The 22868-nt window shown below is 42.1% G+C and overlaps 1 protein-coding gene across 2 annotated transcripts in view; it reads right to left on the bottom strand.

Moving 5' to 3' along the window:
- Positions 1 to 22868, bottom strand: part of CABLES2 (Cdk5 and Abl enzyme substrate 2) — a 41506-nt gene that overhangs the window by 11051 nt on the left and 7587 nt on the right. The window contains exons 2-6 of one of the 2 annotated variants that reach the window (XM_044986420.1): positions 7658 to 7729; positions 7398 to 7490; positions 6062 to 6139; positions 1725 to 1833; positions 847 to 1012 (exon numbers count right to left, since the gene is read on the bottom strand). In XM_044986420.1, the coding sequence (XP_044842355.1) occupies positions 847 to 1012; positions 1725 to 1833; positions 6062 to 6139; positions 7398 to 7490; positions 7658 to 7729 (518 nt within the window). The remainder of the gene's footprint in view (positions 1 to 846; positions 1013 to 1724; positions 1834 to 6061; positions 6140 to 7397; positions 7491 to 7657; positions 7730 to 22868) is intronic. The other variant, XM_044986421.1, reaches the window with a different exon arrangement.

The following is a 22868-nucleotide window of genomic DNA, read 5'->3' as shown; positions in this document are numbered from 1 at the left end:
AACATCTTCTGCAGGTAAGATGCCACTTAAATATCAGCGTTGAATAACTTAAATGCTGCTACTTTAGGGAATCTGATACTCTGGTAATTTGTTTCTCTATTTTGAGCAAAACTGTGACTAGACCTCTTATTCTGTAAGTGTGCAGAAATTGATTCCCCTCCCTACCTCTGGCATGACCAAAACTTGCACATGTGAAAATAGCAACCGCACCTCCTCACAGATGGCACAGACAAAATGAACTTGCTTATACTCTTAAAAAAATAAAATCTTTTGGGCAGTCAGTTGGACACATGAAGTCTATGGTATTTAGTCTGAATTTAAGAAAATCGCTTATAAGTGTTCCTTTAGGTTAGGTCTTGTTATGCTGGAAGGGCAGGGAGAGTTCTTCCTTACATTTCCATGTGTTCAAGTAATTCTTAAGGAGTTCTGATAGGAAAGGATAGAATTTTGCCCTGGAGAGACAACACTACGCTTTGTAAAGGTAACTAAATTGATTACACAGAAACAGGTAATAAAATAGCAATTCCAAAGATCAATGCTGTTTTGTTGTGTAGCCTTTTATCTCCTCTGAGCTTTTCACTCCTTTGTGCTTAGTTATCCTTAGTGAAGGGATCAGATGCTTAGACTAGTCTTTGGCCACAGCTTTAGGGAATGGCCTCCTGAAGAATTCTCAGCTATATCAAATCCTTCCTAAAAGTGCTTGTTGCTGACAGCCTTCAGTTCCTACTGTTATCTAGCCTTGTTCCAGGCGAATTTATTCCTGCCATTTTAGAGCATCTTACAAGGAAAGAGGGTATTGCAGTTCCCCTTGCATGCAAGCAGTACAAAACCATATGGAGTTTTTACCTATTTCTGTTCCTGGTGGTATTGTTTTAGTGGTTACAGTTTTATGTCTTGACCCTGTAAGACTCCGTGAAGCATTGAATCGACATGGAGGAGCAGCACCATGATTATCAATTTTGCGGCCAACAAGGGCATTGGTTGGATACAAGAACTTTGCATAGGACACAACCTAAATAAAGACAACACGTGTTAGCAATTATAGGAGGAGCTGTGAATTACCTCTATATTTAGGCTAACACTTTCCATTCTAAAAAAATGCTTGCAACTGTTTCTCAGTAGTCACCATTGTTTGCAACAGGCCTTGGAAAATTCAACAGGGAGAAAGCCGGGGCCAGAGAAGTTTTATTTCTTTGTCCCATTAAATTTCATTCAGGTTTGGCACACACATAAACGTTTGAGGAGTCACTATTTCTCTTCCAACACTTGCATTGTCAGCAGAATTTTGGTAGCATGCCAAATACCTGAACATGAATGTTCTAATCTGAGGCTGGGCCCATATCTGCACCAAAGCAGCAGCATCAGTGCACTGCTCTGGGAACCCCAGGAGAAGACAGCTTCTCTGCCAGTGGGGAGAATGAACTGGACAGGGGTCTCCCCAGACCCAGCATGACCCTTGTGGCCCATCAGTGCCACATAGGGAAAGAGCTCTTCTCCACCTCCCGGGACACCTCTCATGAAAGGATCTCAAAGTACTTTATAAACAATAATTAAGCTTCAGCACCTCTGGCGGGATGGGCAGGTCATTTAATGTCTATGCCTCACAGTCATATAGTGACAGAGCAGAGAACAACACTCAGACCGACCAATCCTCAATTCTCTACTCCACCCGCAGCTCCATTCATTAGCATGGTGGACTCTACAAGAAAAAAATATTTCTTTACCTTGCCATCAGCTCCAAGCTCCACTCCTTCCAATCCAAGAACCATCTCTGAAGAGACTGAAACACCACCAGAAGGATGTCGCTGTTTCTGCCCTTCCATTTTTAGATCACTGTAAATGAAGATGGATACTGAAGTGTACTATAAGAAACTGCATTACAAGTCTAACTTCCTCTACAGTAAACACTAGACATGCCATAGCACCGACATTAACACCACTGGAAAAAAATTCCACTCTGTCTTCCCATTCCTCTTTTCAAGCAAGCATTAATTTTTAAATGCTCGACTCAAAATGTAAGAGGTTCACTTAACTAGAGAACAATCTAACAGGATGGAAACTGGTTATTTTTAATTCAGCTCAGTATTATTATGCTTACTATCATTTAAACTGAGCCATATGTAATCTTTCTATACACGTGTACAACCCTATACTGCACTAACAAATGTACAAGTTTTGGGTAGCAAACGCAAGCAGCAAACACATTTTACATTACTAGTTTCCCTGCACTATCAGCTTACCTTTCAGTTACACTTTACTGACTGGAGCCCACCTTCATGAAGAACACACTGACTAAATAAATATAGAGATTTCTAGCAGAACTCTACTTTAGTAACAGCAATTTTGCCTCTTGCTCCAGTCTAAAAAAATATTACCATCATCATTTGACAAGGAAAAGCTGAAAGTAGTGGTACTCTAGCAGCCAGCTATAAAATGCAACTCTTTCAAGTGACCTTGCTGCTTTCCCATCAAGTGAGAGAAACATTTCCCATTGCCTATTTTTGTAGAAAGTATGTTTGCATACAATACAATTTCCACCAATAAACATCCGTTTCCTTCTTCCATAAGTTATGCACAGGACACAAGTGACAACACAATTGTTTTAGCAAAGGTGGATTAAGAGTAAATGCAATACTTTCTGTAGACTATGTAAATCAAATGTCCACAGAGCTAGCTCAAAGCTCACAAGAGAGTCCTACATGGATTTTTCCTCTAGTTCTTCTCACTTATTATTCTTCATGTGTGAGTATTTGCAATTGTATTGTGTACACTTTGAGCACATTTCTTACATTTCCAAAATACATTGCATATAATTTGCCATAATGGATTGTTTTCAGTTCTTGGTAGTAGGCAAAGTTACAGTGGCATTCAGCATTTAATGTTATTTTCAGGGCTTAATACATCTCTTTATAAAGAGTCAGAAGAGCATCTTAAAGTATTAATTATTATGGCTGAAAACGAGAGTCAGGAAAGATAGCAGTTGCCTTTACCTCTAGTGATATATCAGCTCTAAGTGCAAAATAATGAACAGTCTGACCAAAATATTTTTAAAAAAGCTAATAGGGCACTGAGCACTACCTCAAAACTTTGAAGAGAACCAACTGCAAACAGTGCAATAAGGTGGGCAAGGATGACCAATCCAATGGAGTTATCCAGTTTCTCTCATCAGGACTGGCACGTTTCCATTCCCTTTAACTTAAATGACTGAAACTTCCCAACTCAAGTTGTTTGATGTTGGTGCTGGCTGGCCAAGGTGGTAGCAAATCCCCTTCTCACATTATATAAAGGAAAAAACCTTTAAAAACAAAAAAAACCCAAAAAAACCCCCAACACACACACAAAACCCAAACTAAAGCACAATTGGTGACAAATACCTATTGCACTCCATCTTTTTTGATTAGATTTATTTATTTTTTTGGCCAAAAAAAGTAAACAAGACTCCTAGCTCCAATCTTTTACTATAACTATTAGAGTGGTGGCAAAAGGAGGAAGGAGAGAGGTAGTTTGACTTCTACACAATATTTGAATCTTTTATTGAAAACAAAAACTCCTAAAAGTGTAGCATAACTGGTTACCTTAAAAAAAAAAAAAAAAAAGGTTTCTATCCTAACACCACAACCTTATTCATTTTCAGATTTTTGCATCAAGCAAGATGTCTTAGGCCTTGATATTGCAAACACTTAGGCACTTGCTAACCCTGCACACGAGTAGTCTCATGATAAAATGGTTTCACATACATGAAGTTAAGCATGGGCATAAGTGTCTCCAGGAACATGGCCCTATTTCCCTTTTAAATCCCAAAGCATACACCTCATAAAAACATAAGAATGGCCATAGTGGGTCAGACCAATGGTGCATCTAGCCCAGTATCCTGTCTTCAAACACTGCCTGGTGACATGCTTCAGAGGGAATGAACACAACAGGGCAATGTATTGAGTGATCCATCCCGTCCTAGCTTCTAGCAGTCAGAAGTCTAGGAACACCCATAGCATAAGGTTGCATTCCTGACCATCTTGGCTAATAAGTTCATGGAGAATAGGTCCACCAATGGCTAATTCTTTTTTTGAACCTGACTATACTTTTCGCCTGCACATTACCTGACAATGAGTTCCACAGGTTGACTGTATGTTGTGTGAAGAAATACTTCCTTCTGTTTGTTTTAAACCTGCTGCCTATTAATTTCATTGTGTGACCCTTGTTCGGGTATTATGTGAAGGAGTAAATAGCACTTCCTTATTCACTTTCTCTACACCATTCTTGATTTCACAGACCTCAATCTTTTTCTCCGTTATTTGTCTCTTTCCATAGCTGAGTGGTCTCAGTCTTTTTAATCTCTCCTCATATGGAAGCAGTTCCATACCCCTAATGATTTTGTTGCCCTTCTCTGTACTTTTTTGCGGTTCTAATACATCTTTTTTGAGATGGGACAAACAGAACTCAATGTAGTATTAGCGATGTGGGTGTGTCATGGATCTATGTAGTGGCATGATGATTGTTTCTGTCTTATCTGTCCCTTTTCTAACAGGTCCTAACATTGTTTGCTTTTTTAACTGCTGCTGCACAATGAGCGGATGTTTTCAGAGAACTATACATGATGACTCCAAGATCTTTCTTGAGTGGTAGCAGCTAATTTAGACCCCATCATTTTGTAAGCATAGTTGTGGTTATGTTTTCCAACGTGCATTACTGCAGATTTATCAACATTGAATTTCATCTGCCATTTTGTTGCCCAGTCACCCAGTTTTGTGAGATCCCTTTGTAACTCTTTGGAGTCAGCTTTGGACTTAACTATCTTGAATAATTTTTTTTTATCATCTATAAACTTTGCTACCTCACTGTTTACTACTTTTCCAGATCATTTATGAAGATGCTGAACAGCACTGGCCCCTGTATAGATCCTTGGGGGACTCTGCTAGTTACTTCTCCACTGTGAAAACTGACCGTTTATTCCTAACCTTTGTTTCCTATCTTTTAACCAGTTACTGATCCATGAGAGGACATTCCCTCTTATCCCATAACTCCTTACTTTGCTTGAGAGCCTTTGGTGAAGGACCTTGTCGAAGGCTTTCTGAAAGTCCAAGTCCAACTGGATTGTTTGAGGACACCCTCAAAGAATTCTAATAGATTGGTGAGGCATGACTTCCCTATACAAAAGCAGTGCTGACTTTTCCCCAACACATCGTGTTCATCTGTGTGCCTGATAATTTGGTTCTTTACTATAGTTTCAACCAATCTGCCTGATACTGAAGTTTGGCTCACCAGCCTGTAATTGCTAGGATTGCGTCTTGACCCTTTTAAAAAATACGATTAGTAGTTCTTCAATTTCGTATCCGAGTTCCTTCAGAACTCTTGGTGAATACATTCTGGTCCTGGTGACTTATTACTGTTTAATATATCAATTTATTCCCAAACTGCCTCAATCTGGGACAGCTCCTGAGATATATCACCTAAAAAGAATGGCTCAAGTGTGGGACTCTCCCTCACATTCTCTGCAGTGAAGACTGACACAAAGAATTCATTTGGCTTTTCTGCAACAGTCTTGTCTTACTTGAGTGCTCCTTTAGCACCCTGATCATCCAGTGGCCCCAGTGATTGCTTGGCAGGCTTCCTGCTTCTGATGTACTGAAAATTTTTGCTGTTACTGTGTGTGGTTTTCACTAGTTGCTCTTCAAATTCTTTTTGGCTTGCCCAATTATACTTTTATACTTGACTACTATGCATGGGCTTTTGGCTGTTGAATTGGGGAGGAGGGGGGATTTTACTGACTCTCTATGGGAAGTCTGGTTGAGTACTTTAATTGACATTGAATCAATTTGATTTTTATATTTTATTTTACTACTCAATGAGTGCATTGCTATTTTGTACATGCCTTAAGTCTGATGAGCACATTTAAAATATGCATTTTCTTTTGTTTCAGGGTATACTAAAAATGGGCTATGGTATATTACAGTTACACTCACTTATGAGGCTACGTCATTTCATAAATTAGGCTGTTATATATGGTAATGGACTGGACACTTCAGAGCAGTGCAGATATGTCAAGTTACAAATATAGACTCACCTGATTCGTAAGCTCTCCCCATATGGCAGGATAGAAAAAGCCACACATAAGGTTCGTTTAGCACAGATTAATACTATCCTGAAAGCAGACAAGAAAAGATTAAAATGAGAACTGAAACAAAAGTTTTCTGCAGCTATAAAACAGCAGCCTTGCTAGTAACCCTGTAGTTTCCTATGAAGTGTGCACACACAAGGTTTTTCTTAAACGGCTTCTCTAAAGAACCTAGGATGGTTGTAGAGTTTATATTAAAAATAGGGCAAGAAGTAAGATGGCTTAATTTGCAGCAAGGGAGATTTAGATTAGATATTAGAAAAATCTTTCTAACTCTTAAGGATAGTTAAGCAATAAATAGGCTTCCAAGGGAGGTTGTAGAATCCCCGTCATTGGAGGTTTTTAAGATGAGGATTGGACAAAAACACTTGTAAGGGTTGGTATAGGTATATTTGGTCCTGCCTCTGTGCAGGGGGCTGGACTAGATGACCTCTTGAGGTCCCTTCCAACCCTACATTTCTAAGGTTCTATTGATAGAGGATACTTGGCTCCTACATAAATCACTCCCCCCTCCCCCAAGTTGTGAGAGCTTTACAAGAAGTGAGTACAGATTATTATCTTCATTTTACTGCCCACGAAACTCAGGCACAGAGAGGTTACATGACTTGTACAGGGTCACACAACAAACTGATGGAACAGCCAGGAGCACAACTCAGGTCTCCAGACTTCCATTCCATTCCCTATTCCCTGGAGCATACAGCCTCTCTAATTAGCTGGGGCTAAGAACAACAGTCTAGTGTTAAACACTATAAAATAGAACTGTAGAGTTTACTTATTTATGAAATTTGAGACCAATCAGATTTTTTTTGCATTCATTCTCTCCACTTCAAGAGCTGAAGTCACGAAGTTCTTTTCCGACCCAAACAATTCCCCAAGTGTCACACTGCTCAACCACCTGAGGCTCCCTGTTGGCTTTTACCCTCACATAATCTTAGCAAATGTATTTGTATGGATACATTTTACATTTATACAATACATGTATATAAAATTAAAAAAAAATCCCATCTCTCCCACTCCCCCCCAAATATATTTTAGATGAACATCCCATTTACTGCAGTGTCCAAGAATCAAATCTTTGGATAAGCCAGCCCGACTCCAACATTTGTGTGTGTTAAGCTGTAATTATTTGTGACCCAAATCTGCCAGCTTTACTCATGTAAACTGGTACTTATTCACATAGATGGATAGCCCAGCTAAACTCAGAAAGACTATTCACATGAGTTAAGCCCTACTTCATGCAAATAAGGGTGTCAGAATCAGACCCCAAGTGAATATAAAACATTACCTGCTATTCTTTGTATCATATTGTCTCATATTCTTGATGAAGTGCATCTTCTTCAAGCTTTTGTGTCTTGGAGATCCAGGTATGAGCTTAGTTCTGCAATTAAAAAGAATTATTCAGTGATCTAAAACAAAGATGTAAGTGTTATGATCAGATGGCGGCACTAGCATGCAGGACCTCAGATATTCAGCTTTGAGGAGGGTGGAGGGAGGAGAGGACTTGCATGCAACGAGTTAATATTAATGCTGCTTTTGAAAAAGTACCTTCGTACACTGGCACATTCCACTATGTCTTCTAAAAATTCTAGAGAGCAGCGCTGGGAGATAAAACGCCTTCTGTAAAAATGTACAACACCATGAAGAGTGAACAATATTAGTTCATGGCCTTTGAGATCAGAAACTGCAACAGATCTATGAAGTCTTAAGATATTGTACTTCTCACAAAAGATAGCTGAAATATTCAAACCTCAGCATCTTTAAACTTCTGAAGAGGCCAAGAACCTTAGAGTTCCCAAAGCAAGCAGTTTATACTGAGTAAAGGGTTTCATCTTTTTAAGAAGTTGGCTCTCTTAGCAAAGAGGTCATTTGACTAATCAAAATAGTTTCTAATCAAAATATATTCTATAGAACAAAAAAGCCTGCCTGCAAGTTACCACTCTTCAGGAATCTTTGCAATACAAGTTTAAAAGACCCAATGAGAGGTGTGGGAAAATCCCTCACCTTGGGTAGGAGGGGGGGAAATAAATCTCATCTCATAGCTTGTGTGCTTTTTCTGAATTTGGAAAATTGGACTAATTACCTTTCCTGTGACAGGAGTTTAGACAAACTAAAAAAAGCCTTTTTAAACAACAGTTCTGGCTCAATAAAAGCAACAGAAAGACTAAGGAAACTATAGAAAGGGCTATTAAAGAGGGTACTACATGTCCATGTAAAATCCTAAAATGGAAGACCGGGGGTGGGGTGGAGGGAGGGAAATTCACAAGAAACTGAGATGGTGTAATGTTAGTGGTGTATCACATTAACGTGGGGAAAATGGACCTTGCCCAGAGGAACAGATTCCTATTGTCAAAGGCTTAGATCATTCATTAACCAGTGAAAATGTAAATGTGATCAAGGATTTTGAAGCTATATACGCCACAAGAATGATGTGTTCAGACCCAAATCGGCACTAAAAAGCCACCTCCAAGTAATAGTACTTCACTGTAACTATTCATATTCTACATCTTCTCCCTTTGTCTTGGTAGCCATAAACACCCCATGTACTCAGATATCCGAGTTTTTCTTCTGTTCTTCTTGACAGATGTCTGTTAATTCTGTAATATGCACTGTCAGAACTGGACTAGTCTAGTACAGTCTCTGAACTGGCTTCTATTGATACAAGTAAGAGGGCTTTGGTTAAAAAAAAGGTTTTGTAAGATTTTAAAGACCAAGACAATGGAGTTTCTTTAAAATATAAGCAAATACCCCTATATCCCAGGGGAAACAAAATGACAGCAGTGTTTATGTTAAGAACTATGAGAAACAGCAACTGTTTTTATTTTATCAAGAATAATTCTGTAATTGGAACGACAGAAGCTAGATATTCTCTTGCACAGCTGGCTCTTATTGACTAAGGATTTTCAGTTAGTCTCCTAGGAATTCCATCAAGCACTTAAAAAAATAAGCAGCTACACAAATTGGTAAATAAACTGGAAAAAAGACTAAAGGTCAAAACTGAAAGATGGGGGAAAAAAAAAAAAGTCAGCCTGCTTTATTATTTGGGTGCCTAAACAGATTCATAGATAAGGCCAGAAGGGACTACTGTAGTCATCTAGTCTGACCTCCTGTACCATAGTCCATAGGACTTTCCCAAATTAAAAACTACAGCATGTTTTAGAAAGACATTCAATCTTGATTTTAAAATTGCCCGTCATGGGGATGCCATCACAGCCCTTGGTAAATTGTTTCAATGATTAATTACCTTCACTGTTAAAAATGTGCACTCTATCTTCCATTGAATCTTGTTATACCTGTGTCTGCTAGACTGAAGGACTCATTATCAAACCCCCGACTGTAATAAAATCACCTTTAAACCTTCAGTGTGCTAAGATGAATACGTTTAGCTACTTGAATCTATCGCTATAAAGGATTGGAAAAAGACCTTTAATTGTTCTTGTGGCTCCTCTCTGAAATCTCTCCAATTTCTCAACATCTATCTTGAATTGTGGACACCAGAACTGGACATGGTATTCCAGTACCTGTCAGACCCAGTGCCAAAGACAGAAGTAATATAACCTCCCCTCTCATACTTGAGAATCCCATTTATACATCCAAATATGGCTTTAGGTGTCTAACTTTAGGCACTTTCGAAGTAAAAATGTACTTTTTAGATAGCTATTGTAAAAAGATTAAGATGACAAATGTTTATTTCCTTCTCCCCACCCTTGTAGTTACTTTTCTCAACTTCTCTAAAGATACTCTCAGAGCTGCCTATAAAGTGTGACTGGACTAACATTTTTAAGTAGTAAATAATTATCATGTAAAAGCTGCAACTATACAGTACTTTTCCTGCAAATGCAAGATCTACAGTTTGCATGGCAAGCAAAGACCCTTTATGAGAATATCTACACCTCTAAGTTAAATCCTTACCAGTTTTTCTTACTAAACTTAAAGTAAAAAAGTGTCACTTTTAATAACCGTACAAAGAGTCTCCAGGAACAGCTCTGCCTACATATTAAGATGCCCTGGGATAAGGATTTTAAAATTAGATGATTTATTTTCTGTAGTAAGAATTCCAATTAGTATTTTGCACTTCACTATAAAATGCATCCATTCACTTTGTCCAAATTATTAGAAAAATAAATGCCTTCATACATTCCTGAAACCCAGTTAAAAAAATAATCATGATTTACCATTCTTGTCTACTTTTTGTAAGTGTGTGTCACTTACGAACCCAAGACAAACTACATTACTGTATGCATTTCTCCCCCTTGGCAGTAAAGGGCATCAAAAGCAACCATCAAAAGCAAATGTTATTAACAACTAGTTATGGCTTAAGGGAATATGTAACGCCATTCTCCAATACAGAAGTTGGCATTTTCACTAGAAAGCAAATCTGACATCTTTAATTTCTCTTAGTGGAGTTGTTCAGGTGTTCTCTGGAAAGAGCAAAGCTCAAGCAAGCACTCAGCTAAAAAATTTGAGTTGCTCCTTGTATACAAGAATGGAGAGAATGTTAAATCTTCTCATTTGTGAGTTGATTAATGTTGGAAACTGTCTTTGGTAGTGTTCTATGGCTAGAAACTTGGTACATCCATGGGGAATGGATCACCTGTACTCCCCAATGTCCTCTGCCAAAACTGCAGTTTTAAAACATTTCTTTGCATAGCTCTTTTTAAAGTAGTTTCAATCCTACTCATGGTTATTTTGGAGCCATCACAGCCACAAGCATGGCTACTGCTGCGGTATTTCAGCATGCAATATCATCCAAGATAGACAGGTGTCCACATAAATCAAACAATTCCTGGCGTGCTGAGAAGGCCATTAGTCATGATGCAACATTCTCAGATCTGGAATTCAGCCCCTGACCTAAGTTTAGGAAACATCACACGACTCATGTATTGGGGTCTACAGCAGCAGTTCTCAAACTGTGGGTCAAGACCCCAAAGTGGGTGTCGACCCCATTTTAATGGGGTTGCCAGCACTTGTGTTAGACTTGCTGGGGCCGAAACTGAACCCGAGCCCCACTGCCCAGGCCGCAAAGCACGAAGGCTTCAGCCTTGGGTGGCAGGGCTCAGGTTACAGGCCCCCCACCTGGGGTTGAAGACCTTGGGCTTTGGCTTTATTTCCCCCTCCGCCCCAATCACCCCCACAGGGCAGGCTCAGGTTCAGTCCCTCCTTGTGGGGTTGTGTAGTAATTTTTATTGTTAGAAGGGGGTCGCAGTGCAATGAAGTTTGAGAACTCTTGGGTCTCTTGGATCAAGCCCATCAGGATGTGATGAAACACTATTAGCCCCTTCCTCCATTACTTTGGTTTTCTCCATGTCTAACAAAACTCACACAGACGTGGATTGCTGATTCTATCTGTGTGTGTGTGCACGCGTGCACGCGCGTGTGTGCGCAGATGCATGTGTGGTGGTGGTGGGGGAATAGTTGCATAAAAGGGTATTGGCTTAGCCAAATAATAGAGGTAGACAGAATCCCTACCTGTAGGAATCCATGGGCAAAGCCACCTTGGTGAAAGTGTAGAATACCACAGGGATATGCAAATACAAGTTCTCCTTGCTTGGCTGCATGAATCCCACTTAGAAGGTGGGCACCAGGAAGGAAAGAGTTTGTTCTTTATTCCAGGAAGGTCTGTAAAATTAACTCTCTAGGACAGGGGTCAGCAACCTTTCAGAAGTGGTGTGCCGAGTCTTCATTTATTCACTCTAATTAAAGGTTTCGCGTCCCAGTAATACATTTTAACATTTTTAGAAGGTCTCTTTCTATAAGTCTATAATATATAACTAAACTATTGTTGTATGTAAAGTAAATAAGGTTTTAAGCTTCATTTAAAATTAAATTAAAATGCAGAGCCCCCTGGACTGGTGAGAGTGCCACTGAAAATCAGCTCATGTGCCGCCTTCGGCACGCGTGCCACAGGTTGCCTATGCTCTAGGATTACGAAGTACAGCGAGAATATCTGCTTCCTGGAGATAGCACTTGTACTTATTGCTCTGAACTTTATGGGCGGATTCAAGGTTTTGGGGTGTGTGATATATTCAGCATGTTTAGGAGAGTAGCACTAAGTCCACTGTATTGTCTTTAAAAACATCAACAGATGTTAGTTAGAATCAACCAGTCTAAGTGTCTCCATAACATATTTATTTGGATGCTTAGTAAAAGGTATTCTCCATCACTAGTTACGCTAGGGCAGAGCAAAAAGATCTTGGGCTCACTTTGGATTGTCTACTTTGCATTCATGTCCAAGTGGTGGCTGGGGAGCAAATGCAAGTCCCACTTGCCATGCTCAACTCCAGCCAGAAGAGGAAAACCACCTGTTAAGAAGCAGCCAGCCCACCTTGGAAGGTGCATTTTCAGAGCCTGTGCAGGATAACAGGAAGCATTATGATGGTGAAGCATACTGCTCTGGGAAAAACTGGCCAAGTCCACTGATGTTTAAATGTATTTGAAAGGAGAAGGGCCTCACACTCATTGTCGGAAATTGGACCATATAATTCACAGGAAATCAGATCTGCTGACAGCCCGCTTCTGCGCTAGGAGCAAAACCCCAGACACTACAATAAGAATTTCTAGTCAGATTTGCTTGGTTCAATCTTCCAAACCGCTGGCTTCTGTCCTTAGCCCATACTTCAGTTTGCTGGGCTTGCTCTGAGTTTTTATTTCCTGTTTGACACATTAGACATGAAAATTATCCAAGAGGAACCTCACTCTAGGACCAGGGGAAGCTTACATAACTGAAGTTTATTTTTTCCTAAATAAAATAATTAATCCCAGTCCATTTGACTCAATGTTAGGAATGGAGAGAGCACGTGACTAGGTGGTCCACTCTAAAAGATTGCATTTTGACAAGAAATGAAAAAGGTGTTTGCATTAATACCTTCCTCTGTCACTCCCAAACTCAGGCACTTGACGATGTGCTTTGCCTGCGCACTGAAAAGGTGTCCGGAATATTATCCATTCTTGAATATCACAAAGCTTTGCTTCCCACAATTGCAGTGTCTTGAAGTTGAGACGGTCAGGAAGAGATATCTGAATCAGTACACACACACTATAGCATAGGAAGATCCCACCCCACACTCTGAACTACAAACAATACACCCTAGTGTGTAAACAGGAGACTTCACTCCAGTTTAGCTGCATTAACAGAGTTAAGATTTTTCTACTAAAGCAGGATAATTGTTTTCCCTTTGGATGTCCAAGGCATTAAATCAGATATATTCCTATGGAATAAGGGTGCCACAGAGTTTTACTAATCCATATATGCCATAATTTGCGCACACAAAAGTTGTGCAGAGATTTAATAGTAAAATACCACCTCACTACATTCTATGCTAAGACTGATTCTATTTTAGATATTCATGAACCTATCAGAGTTTTAAAGAATAACAGTTTTACTATTGTTATGGTTTATTTTTAACAATGTATTTTACAGAGTATACTATAGTACCATAATACTTTCCACCACTGTCAAAATAAGTGTAAGAACATTTTGCAATTTGTTAGCTTGTTTTTTATTTTTCCTCCCATACCCATTATCATAGTGTGAATTAGTGAGGCTCTGTTATAATAAGAAACCTTGGATTACATGGATGAGCTGACCACTTGTCAGGTTCTGTCTGATGAAACCATATTTAAAATGGATTTATTCTGTTCTAAGCAGATTTATCTAGGATGAAGTTCCTGGCCTGTAGCTTTATGAACTGGAATATAAAGGATTATAATTAGAGGGGTTTCCAGAGCTCTCAGTGCTGTGAGTAATTTAAAGACAAAGAAAATTCATCTGCAAGATGTCTTAAAGACAACTACCTACTGTAGCACATTTACAGATATGTTTAAACTGCCTTAAAGACAAATACCACACAGATTTGACATTTAGGAGCTCAAGCAGTGCATGTTACTTCATCCAAAATCCTACCTGAGCTAACATTTTATGCACCAAGTACAGCATTCTTAAGAAAAGTAATTCAGTTCAAGCAAATAAAATCTGTGAGCTATATACCAGGGGAAACTGGCTGGTAGAAACCAACAGCAGGTAGGAGCAAAAGAGTAAATTCCCTATTACAATAAAATAAAGTATCCTTGCCAAGAAAGCAGCTAAGGATAGAAAAACCCTTTAAGAAGACTTTATGTAAAACAAATACTACCCTTAATTTGACATTGACATTGAGTTTCAATTAGTGAGCATCCCCTCCTTTTCTGAATGAGTATAGGACCTGAGACGGCCTTTAACTTATGTTGTTAGGAGAACACCAGCTGCAGTCAGCCTCTAAGTTGGGTCCTTTGCTGCTGGGACCTTCGCTTGGAGTAAGGGCTCCCCAGTTGTCTCTCTGATCAAAGGAAAGCTCCAGCAAAGGGTTGCGGGAAAACAGAAGGTGAAGATGCTTCCACCAAATCCCAGTGTGGAAGGCAAGATGGGGGTCTAGCAGACCAGTACTCTGTCCATGAAAGAGTAAGAGATGGAATGGCTACTACTGTTCTAAGTGCAAGAGCAAAGATTAGGTGAGTTAATGGTCTGCAGTGACTAACCCGAGCAAGGAGGGAAGGGGTCATTGGGGGCGTGAAAAGAAGCTAGTTAAGAACAGATCAAAAAGTGGAAACTCAACTCTCGTTCTTAAAATAGTAGAAACACATCTCCGTCCATTCCCTCTCATTTTAAGAATGGGTGTATTTACGTTGAAGATTCATAGTTTGTTCTTTAAGCTGTCGATGTTTGATGACCAAATCATGTTTAAGCTGGTGAATGCAGCTGTCATCTTGACAATTCATGAAATTATTTCCTTCCAGATATCCCCATTGGCTTGCATATTACCGTCAAGGTATGTGAATTGATTCACCTCCTGTATTCCTTTGCCTTCCAATGTAATGTCTCAATTGAGTTGGGAGTTGCTGGGATCTTATTGGATTTGTTTTTTTGTAATTGATTATTAACCTCATCTTTCTTGCAATGCTGTTCAGTCTTTATTTGCATGTTGGTTGAACAGTCACTTAGAAGAGAATTATATCAGCAGAAGTATACGAAAAATTTTTTTTGATTCTGTTAAACCATGGCCATGTTGGATCCATCTACACTTGTTCTCATAATGAAGTTAATGGCAAAGCCAAACAGGAGAGGTAAGAATGCATCCTTGTTTGACACGTGTCCATGTTAAACCATTCCCTCAAGTCTGTGTTCACTTTAACTGTGCATGCTGTATCTTGATATGAAGACTTGATGATAATTATTTCTATTGGCATACCATAATACAGATGTGCCAGAATGAACAGCAATGGAGGCTGTCAAATGCTTTCTTAAAAAAAAAAAATCTATGAAGTTTATGAGGAGGGGTTTTACCACTTGATGCTCTCCTTCAATGATTTATTCTTAGGGTGAAAATGTGGTTGAGACATGATCTTCCGGGTGCAAATCCAGCCTGCTCTTCCCTTAGCTTTGCCTCAACTGCTTCCTGATTCTGCAGAAGCCTTTGCCTATCACTGAAAGGGAGTACAGTATCTGGCAAGATACTGAAGTCACTTAGGTCACCTTCAAGTATCAGAGGGGTAGCCGTGTTAGTCTGGATCTGTAAAAGCAACAAAGAATCCTGTGGCACCTTATAGACTAACAGACGTTTTGCAGCATGAGCTTTCGTGGGTGAATACCCACTTCTTCAGATGCAAGAATACCCACTTCTTGCATCTGAAGAAGTGGGTATTCACCCACGAAAGCTCATGCTGCAAAACGTCTGTTAGTCTATAAGGTGCCACAGGATTCTTTGTTGCTTTTAGGTCACCTTGCTTTAGTATTTTGAATATACAGCCATTTTCCAATTGTTCTTGAGGGTCTCCTTGGTTCCACACCTGCTTGGAAAATTCAGTGATTTTATCAATGGCCGTATTACATTGTCATTTCCCCAGTGACTTGGTCCTCACCTTCAGCTTTAAAAACTTTTTATTGCATCTTCCATGTCTTTGTTTGTGATGCAAGATGTTAAGAGGTCTAGTTCTGGGTGTTTGATTTCTTTGTCAAAAATCAGTAATAGCTTTCTGTAGTGCTGGTTAGCACTTCTTAAAAGTGCTCTGTCCATCACACACAGTTCTTGTTTCCTGTTAGGGTCTTTCCTTAACAGGCCCTCCGGCTGGAGTGAACTTGCCAGTTAGAACCCTGCTGAGTTGATTTACTACCACCCTTTTTAGCAGCTGCTTCAGCATCCTTGGTGATGTTATCTAAATATTTCCTCGACTCTTCTCATGCTGCTTTTTACTGCTGTATCTTTTGTTTTATACAAATGTGTTTATTCTTTTTCTGAAAGCTGTGAGGAGTTAATGTTTGCTTTATATTGTTAAACAAGGTTATATCTTTACAAAATATTTACCAGGGAAAAGGTTATACAATCTTTAGTTCAGCATGGGCTCATCGTAATGTCAGGGAGAGGTTCATGCTTGCACCTCTCCTGATATACAGAGTGTTTCCCACAGCAGTAGCAGAGCGAAACAGATTGTACAGCAGCTAGTACGAGTCCCCAAGCGCTACTAGAATTTAGGCATGAAACAGGATCCTTGCCAGTTTCATGGAGCTTCTCCTGCGGGGAGGGGAAGAGAGCAAGAAAGAAAAGGGGGAAACACAAGTCCGATACTATAGTAGGGGGTGGAAATAAAGGAAAGAAGGGAAGAATAGTTTCCCCTACCTACAGTCTCCCTCCTGAGCCAAGCAGTAAGAGAATTATGTTTATCTGTGTGTATGGGCTCTCACACATGCTGTAGCACTTCAAAAGCAGGAGCAGTGGAGTCAAGCTCACTAGGACCAACATTAGTTTCTGTTGGAAAAGAGCTCCTTTGTATTCAGCATTGGCACAGAATAACGCCTTGTCTACACTACAGAGTTTTGTTGACAAAACAGTGGAGGTGTACACCCTACAATGCTCCTTCCGCCAAGAAAACTCCCCTACTTGGCCGACAAAATAAAGCCACCCTGACGAGAGGCATAGAGCTTTTTGCGGAAAAGTTATATCAATAAAGTGTTAGCATAGATATTGCTGTTGGTTATGTCGCTGTAAATGGCCTCCAAGAGGTGTCCCACAATGTCCACCCTGACCAGAGGCTCTGGTCAGCGGTTTGAACTCCACTGCCCTGCACCCAAGTACACAGGCATCTGCCCCTCCCCCTTTAAAGACCTGGGAATTTTTGAAATTCCACTTCCCGTTTCCTCGGCACATCGCATCTTCCCAGCTGGCCACGGCGGCTCCACCCAGCAAATGCTCTCCCACTTGGAGCACACCTGAGTTGTTGGATCTGCTGGTCTTGTGGGGAGAGGAGGCTGTGCAGACCCAACTCCGCTCCAGCCGAAGGAACTTTGATACCTACAGTCAGATTTCTTGTGGCATGTTGGATAAGGGCTACGAATGGGACACACATCAGTGCGGTGCGAAGATAAAGGAGCTGAGGCAGGTGTACCAGAAGGCAAGGGAGTCAAACTGTCACTCTGGTGCTGTGCCAAAGACCTGCTGCTTCTCTATGGAGCTGGATTCCATTCTCAGTGGCAACCCCACCTCCAGACCTCCAAGAGCCCCCTGGATACTTCCAGTTGTTGCTCGGTTATATGAGGTAGAGCTGTCCTTTGCTCTGTGTATTCTAGAAGTGGGTGAAGGGGATAGAAATGTACAAGACTAGCAGGAGAAAAAAAAATTTGTAGTGATAATCAGGATGGCCCATTTCCAACAGTTGACAAGAAGGTGAGAGTAACAGTAGGGGAAAAATTAGTATGGGGAAATAGATTTTACTTTGTATAATGACCCATCCACTCCCAGTCTTTATTCAAGCCTAATTTAAATTTGCAAATTAATCATTACACAAAGTAAAACCTATTCCCCCCCTCACATATCACTACAAAAGTTTTTTTCCCCCCTCCTGCTGACTATAGCCCACCTTAACTGATTACTCTCCTTATAGTTAGAGGACACGGAAAATATGGGTGTTGCCAAACCCTCTGTGTGTGTGTGTACACCCCCCCCACAGTATTTTCCACTGTATGCATCTTTTGAAGTGGGTTTTAGCCCACGAAAGCTTATGCTCAAATAAATTTGTTAGTCTTCAAGGTGCCACAAGTACTCCTGTTCTTTTAACTATTCCTCAGAGAGCCACCATCACACGCTTGAGAGATACAACCTATCACTAAAACTCCATTAAAATGCTGTGTGCTTTTTCTGCCTTTCCTTTCCCATTTCTGCCAATTTCCATATATATGCATAACTGAAAATTCTCATCAGGCTGACTCCTCCTCTACTGTACAATCCATTCAGTCTGTGTCGAAGACAAAAGATTGAGGCATCTTGACCAAAACAAGCAGCAGCAAGTCAGTTATACAGGGGAAGTCTTGTGGTCAGTTGGCAGTGACAGGAAATGAAATACAAAGAAAGCATATTCTATTTTAGTAAAATGCATATTTGCCAGAATAGATATTTGTTTTGATTACCAGAGACAACTCATATGCATACACTACTGTGAAAGCCAACCTGCACTCCGCCGATAGAATAAATGGTTGCTCATTCACGTCTCATTAAAATAAAAGCACCCAATACAATAGAACTGCAGCATCTCCAAGCATTTGACCGAGAAAGGCGCTTGTACGCAACACATTTGTAAAGAGGTTTCATTCTAGTTATTTTATACACAACCCCACCATCTTTCCATCAAATCAATATCCTCTACCCCCTAGACCAGCAGTTCTCAAAACTTTAACATGAGGACCGCCATTTTGATTTTAGTTTTTTTGGGGACCCCAAGCCCCACCCCCACTCTGCCTCTTCTGCCAAGGCCCCATCCCACTTCTTCCAACCCCCCCCCCGCTCACTCCATCACCCCTCCCTCAGTCACTTGCTCTCCCCCACCCTTACTCACTTTCACCAGGCTGGAGCAGGGGATTGGGGTGCAGGAAGGGGTGTGGGCTTTGGGAGGGAGTTTGGGTGCAGACTCTGGACTGGGGTGCAGGAGGGGTTTAGGCTCTGGCCGGGTGGCGCTTACCTCGGGCCGCTCCCAAAAGTGACCGGCACCTCTCTCTGGCAGCATGCGTGCGTGTGGTCACCGCATGCTGCGCTGCCAGACTTTTAGCGCCTAAAATCTCCCGGTTTGGCTTCAGTAGCCTCCGGGAGATAGAGGAAGGGGGAGGAGTTGATCAGCAGGTACTGAAGACCCCCCTAGCCTCACCACCAACCCTAGTTCTTTTCAAACTCAAGTCCAGATGTCACCTTTTACCTGCTAGCACCTAGAAAGACTGCTGGGAGCCAGTATTTCCTCAGACTAACACTGGGCATTGGTGCTCTTGCAAAAATTTGATTTACAAAGGCTATTTAGATTGCACTGATTCCTCTGAACAGCACTGGATGAAAGACAATGTTAGAACCTTCTCTCCAAATCCCACTTCACCCCACACTGGCATCTATGTAGGTCTGTCCATACAAAAAGCATAGGACACATTTGCATCTTGAGTGACCCAAATAACGTGACAAATACAGATTACATTTAGAAATAAAACAACCAATTTATGGCCTCAGCGTGGGATATGTTGAGAATAGTGCTTGATGTATGTGTTACATTAAAAAACTATGTTAAAAGGATGTTATTTAGGATTAAGGTTGCATGGCAACTGTACTTCTGACATTTCCCCAACTTCCAAATACTTGACCTTCTTTTCAACCTAAATATTTTTACCTTGTTCTGAATGCAATTTCTTAGGTTTTTTTTTTAAATGAAGGAAAATGATTAAAAACAAGGTTATACACAATTGTAACAATCTCCCCATCATGCAGCATAAGCAGCATTTGAACTCTGAATCCTGCAACTGAGGGCTGGTCTTCACTATGGGGGAGTTTGACACTGCTGCAGCAGGGATCAATTTAGTAGGTCTAGTGAAGACCCACTAAATCAACAGCAGAGGTCTCTCTCCGCTCAACCCCAGTACTCCAGCTCTCCAAAAGGAATAAGGGAAGTCAACTGGAGAGTGTCTCCCGTTGACGCAGCACAGTGAAGACATGGGGTAAGTCGACCTAAGTCACATCGACTCCAACTACCTTATTCACTTAGCTAGAGTAGCGTAACTTAGGTTGACTTACCCTCGTAGTGAGGACAAGCCCATAGACGTCTACCACTTAAGCCACAGGACTATCCACGTCCACTAGCAGCTTTGCTTTCCCAGAGATGGAAACGGGCTGCTGTGACCACGTGCTGGGTCTGAGGAGGGGTGCATCCAGCCCAGCCCTCTTCCCCCACTACTGTGCTAGCAGCTCCCAATGAAATGTGTGCTACTGCTTTGGCAGCAGTGCGAGCCAGGCCTTAGAATGCTAAGCTCAGTTATCACCTTGGCTTGCTGTTAAAGCTTTCTAGAGGAACACAAGCCTTGTTTTGAAAACACAAATTTACCTCTCACCCAAACCTGAATGGATTTTCACAGGACAAAGAAAAAGCACTTCTCTAGCCCACAGCCTCCGCCCCCTCCCCCCCAGCTGGATTTTAAAGGCCTGCTCAAAACAATGAAAGTGTTAGAACTTCCCAGGAAAAGATTACCAAAATCTTTTATAATGAAAAGTGTTAGGCAACCTAAACATAGGGATTGTTACCAGCACACCCAGTGGCAGACTAACGCATGGGTCCCGTCCAATTTGGGAGCCCCCACAGGAGCGCCGGAACCTGGGTAGAAGTGTGGGAGGGGGACCCACCAGTGCCAGAACTGTGGCTCCGCCCCGGCCAGGCTGGAAACCAGAGCCAGGCAGTGGTCAGAGCTGCCGAGGGAGCCCAGCCCACTGTGAAGAGCCCCAAATCCCCTGCCTGCCCTAGGTGGGGGCCAAGGGGCCTGAGAGCAGCCCCCAGCCTGTGTCCCCACTCCCCGGGGTATGCTGCTGCTTTTGGGATCCAAGGGCAGGGGATCCAGTCTGGCTTCCTGCCCCCTCCTTCAGGTCTGCAGACACGCTCTGCGGGGAGAGGACCCTGCCCTGGCTGGGAGGCAGTGAGGAGCCCTGGGAGGATTACAGGCAACAATGAGCCAGGCAGGGAGGGCTCCTCCAGTGCAGCCCCTATTGCTCCTGGCCCAGCCTCAGCGGCTGCTGCACCCTCCCCAGGCTCACTCAGTGCCTGCACCCAGCTCCAAGGCTGCTCCTACTGCCACCTAGGCTTTGTGCCTGTCATAAACATACAGCTAAGGGCAGGGGTGAAAGTAACTTACAGGACTTAACAGTACTGCTGGAGTCCTGAGGGGGGCGTGGCCTCTCAAGATTTAAAGGCCCTGGGGCACCAGCTGTGGCTGGGAGACTCAGAGCCTTTAAAATCAACCAGGGGCTCCCAGCTGCAGAGGTGGCTGGGAGCCCCCTGGGGATCAATTTGCCCCAGGGGCAAATTAAAGGGCCCAGGGCTCTGGCTGCCAGGGGGAACCCCGAGCTTTGCGGGGCTGGGCCAGGGATTTAAAGGGCCCAGATCTCCTGCCGCTGAGGGGAGCCCCGAGCCCTTTAAATCCTGGCCCCAGCCCGGCCGCCGGAGCCGCGGCCAGGATTCAAAGGGCTCTGGGCTGCCCGCAGCCACGGGGAGCTCTGAGCCCTTTCAATCCCCGCCGTGGAAGTCGATGCAGTCCGGCACGGCGTACCGGGCCGCACCGGCTTACTTTCACCTCTGGCTAAGGGTAGCATAAAATCCCTCCTTACCCTGTAAAGAGTTAAGAAGCTCAGATAACCTGGTTGGCACCTGACCAAAAGGATCAATAAGGGGAGAAGATACTTTCAAATCTGTGGGGGAAGGTTTTTGTTATCGTGTTCCTTTGTTCTCTCCTGGTCAGTGAGGAGCCAGGGCAAGGAAAATACATCTCCCTAAGCCAGGGGTTCTCAAACTGGGGGTTGGGACCCCTCAGGGGTCACGAGGTTATTACATGGGGGGTGGCGAGCTGCCAACCTCCACCCTAAACCCCGCTTGCCACCAGCATTTATAATAGTGTTAAATATATCAAAAAGAGTGTTTAATTTATTGGGGGGGGGTCGCAGTCTGAGGCTTGTGATGTGAAAGGGGTCGCCAGTAAAAAAGTTTGAGACCTACTGCCCTAAGCCATATCTGAACTAAGCATCTAATATTACAGAAATAGTAAGTAATAGCAAGGAAATGCATTAAGTTATCTTTTATTTTAGCTTGTGAATTTTCCCTATGCTAAGAGGGAGGTTTATCCCTGTTTTTGTAACTTTAAAGTTTTGCCTAGAGGGGAAATCCTCTGTGTTTTGAATCTTTGTTACCCTGTAAAGTTATCTTCCATTCTGATTTTAGAGAGGTAATTCTTTTATTTATTTTTTTAAAAATAGACTTCTTTTAAGAACCTGATTGTTTTTCAGGGTCCTAAAGACCCAGGGGGGTTGATCTGTGCTCACTTTGTAACCAACTGGTTAGGATATTACTCTCAAGCCTCCCCAGGAAATGGGGTGTAGGGACTTGGGGGGATATTTTGGGGGAGGAAGGGCTCCAAGTTGCCCTCCCTGAATGTTTGTTTAAATCACTTGGTGGTGGCAGCGATACTAAGGGCAAGGAAGGAATTTGTGCCTTGGGGAAGTTTTTAACCTAACCTGGTAGAAATAAACTTAGAGGGTCTTTCATGTGGGTCCCCACATCTGTACCCTAGAGTTCAGAGTGGGGAAGGAACCCTGACAGTGCCCAAGGTTACAACCACGTGTGGCACCGCTCCTCCTGTCACCTCTGGCCCAAGGCTTGCAGTTTGGGAGGCAACACCCCTATGCCGCCCCCCCAACTATGCCACGGCCACTCTGCCTGATGCTAC

The sequence above is a fragment of the Mauremys mutica genome, chromosome 13 (genome assembly GCF_020497125.1).
Source record: "Mauremys mutica isolate MM-2020 ecotype Southern chromosome 13, ASM2049712v1, whole genome shotgun sequence".
NCBI classification, from domain to species: Eukaryota; Metazoa; Chordata; order Testudines; family Geoemydidae; genus Mauremys; species Mauremys mutica.
The sequence above is the reverse complement of the archived record's forward strand: the minus strand, read 5'-3'. Positions and strand labels throughout refer to the sequence as shown.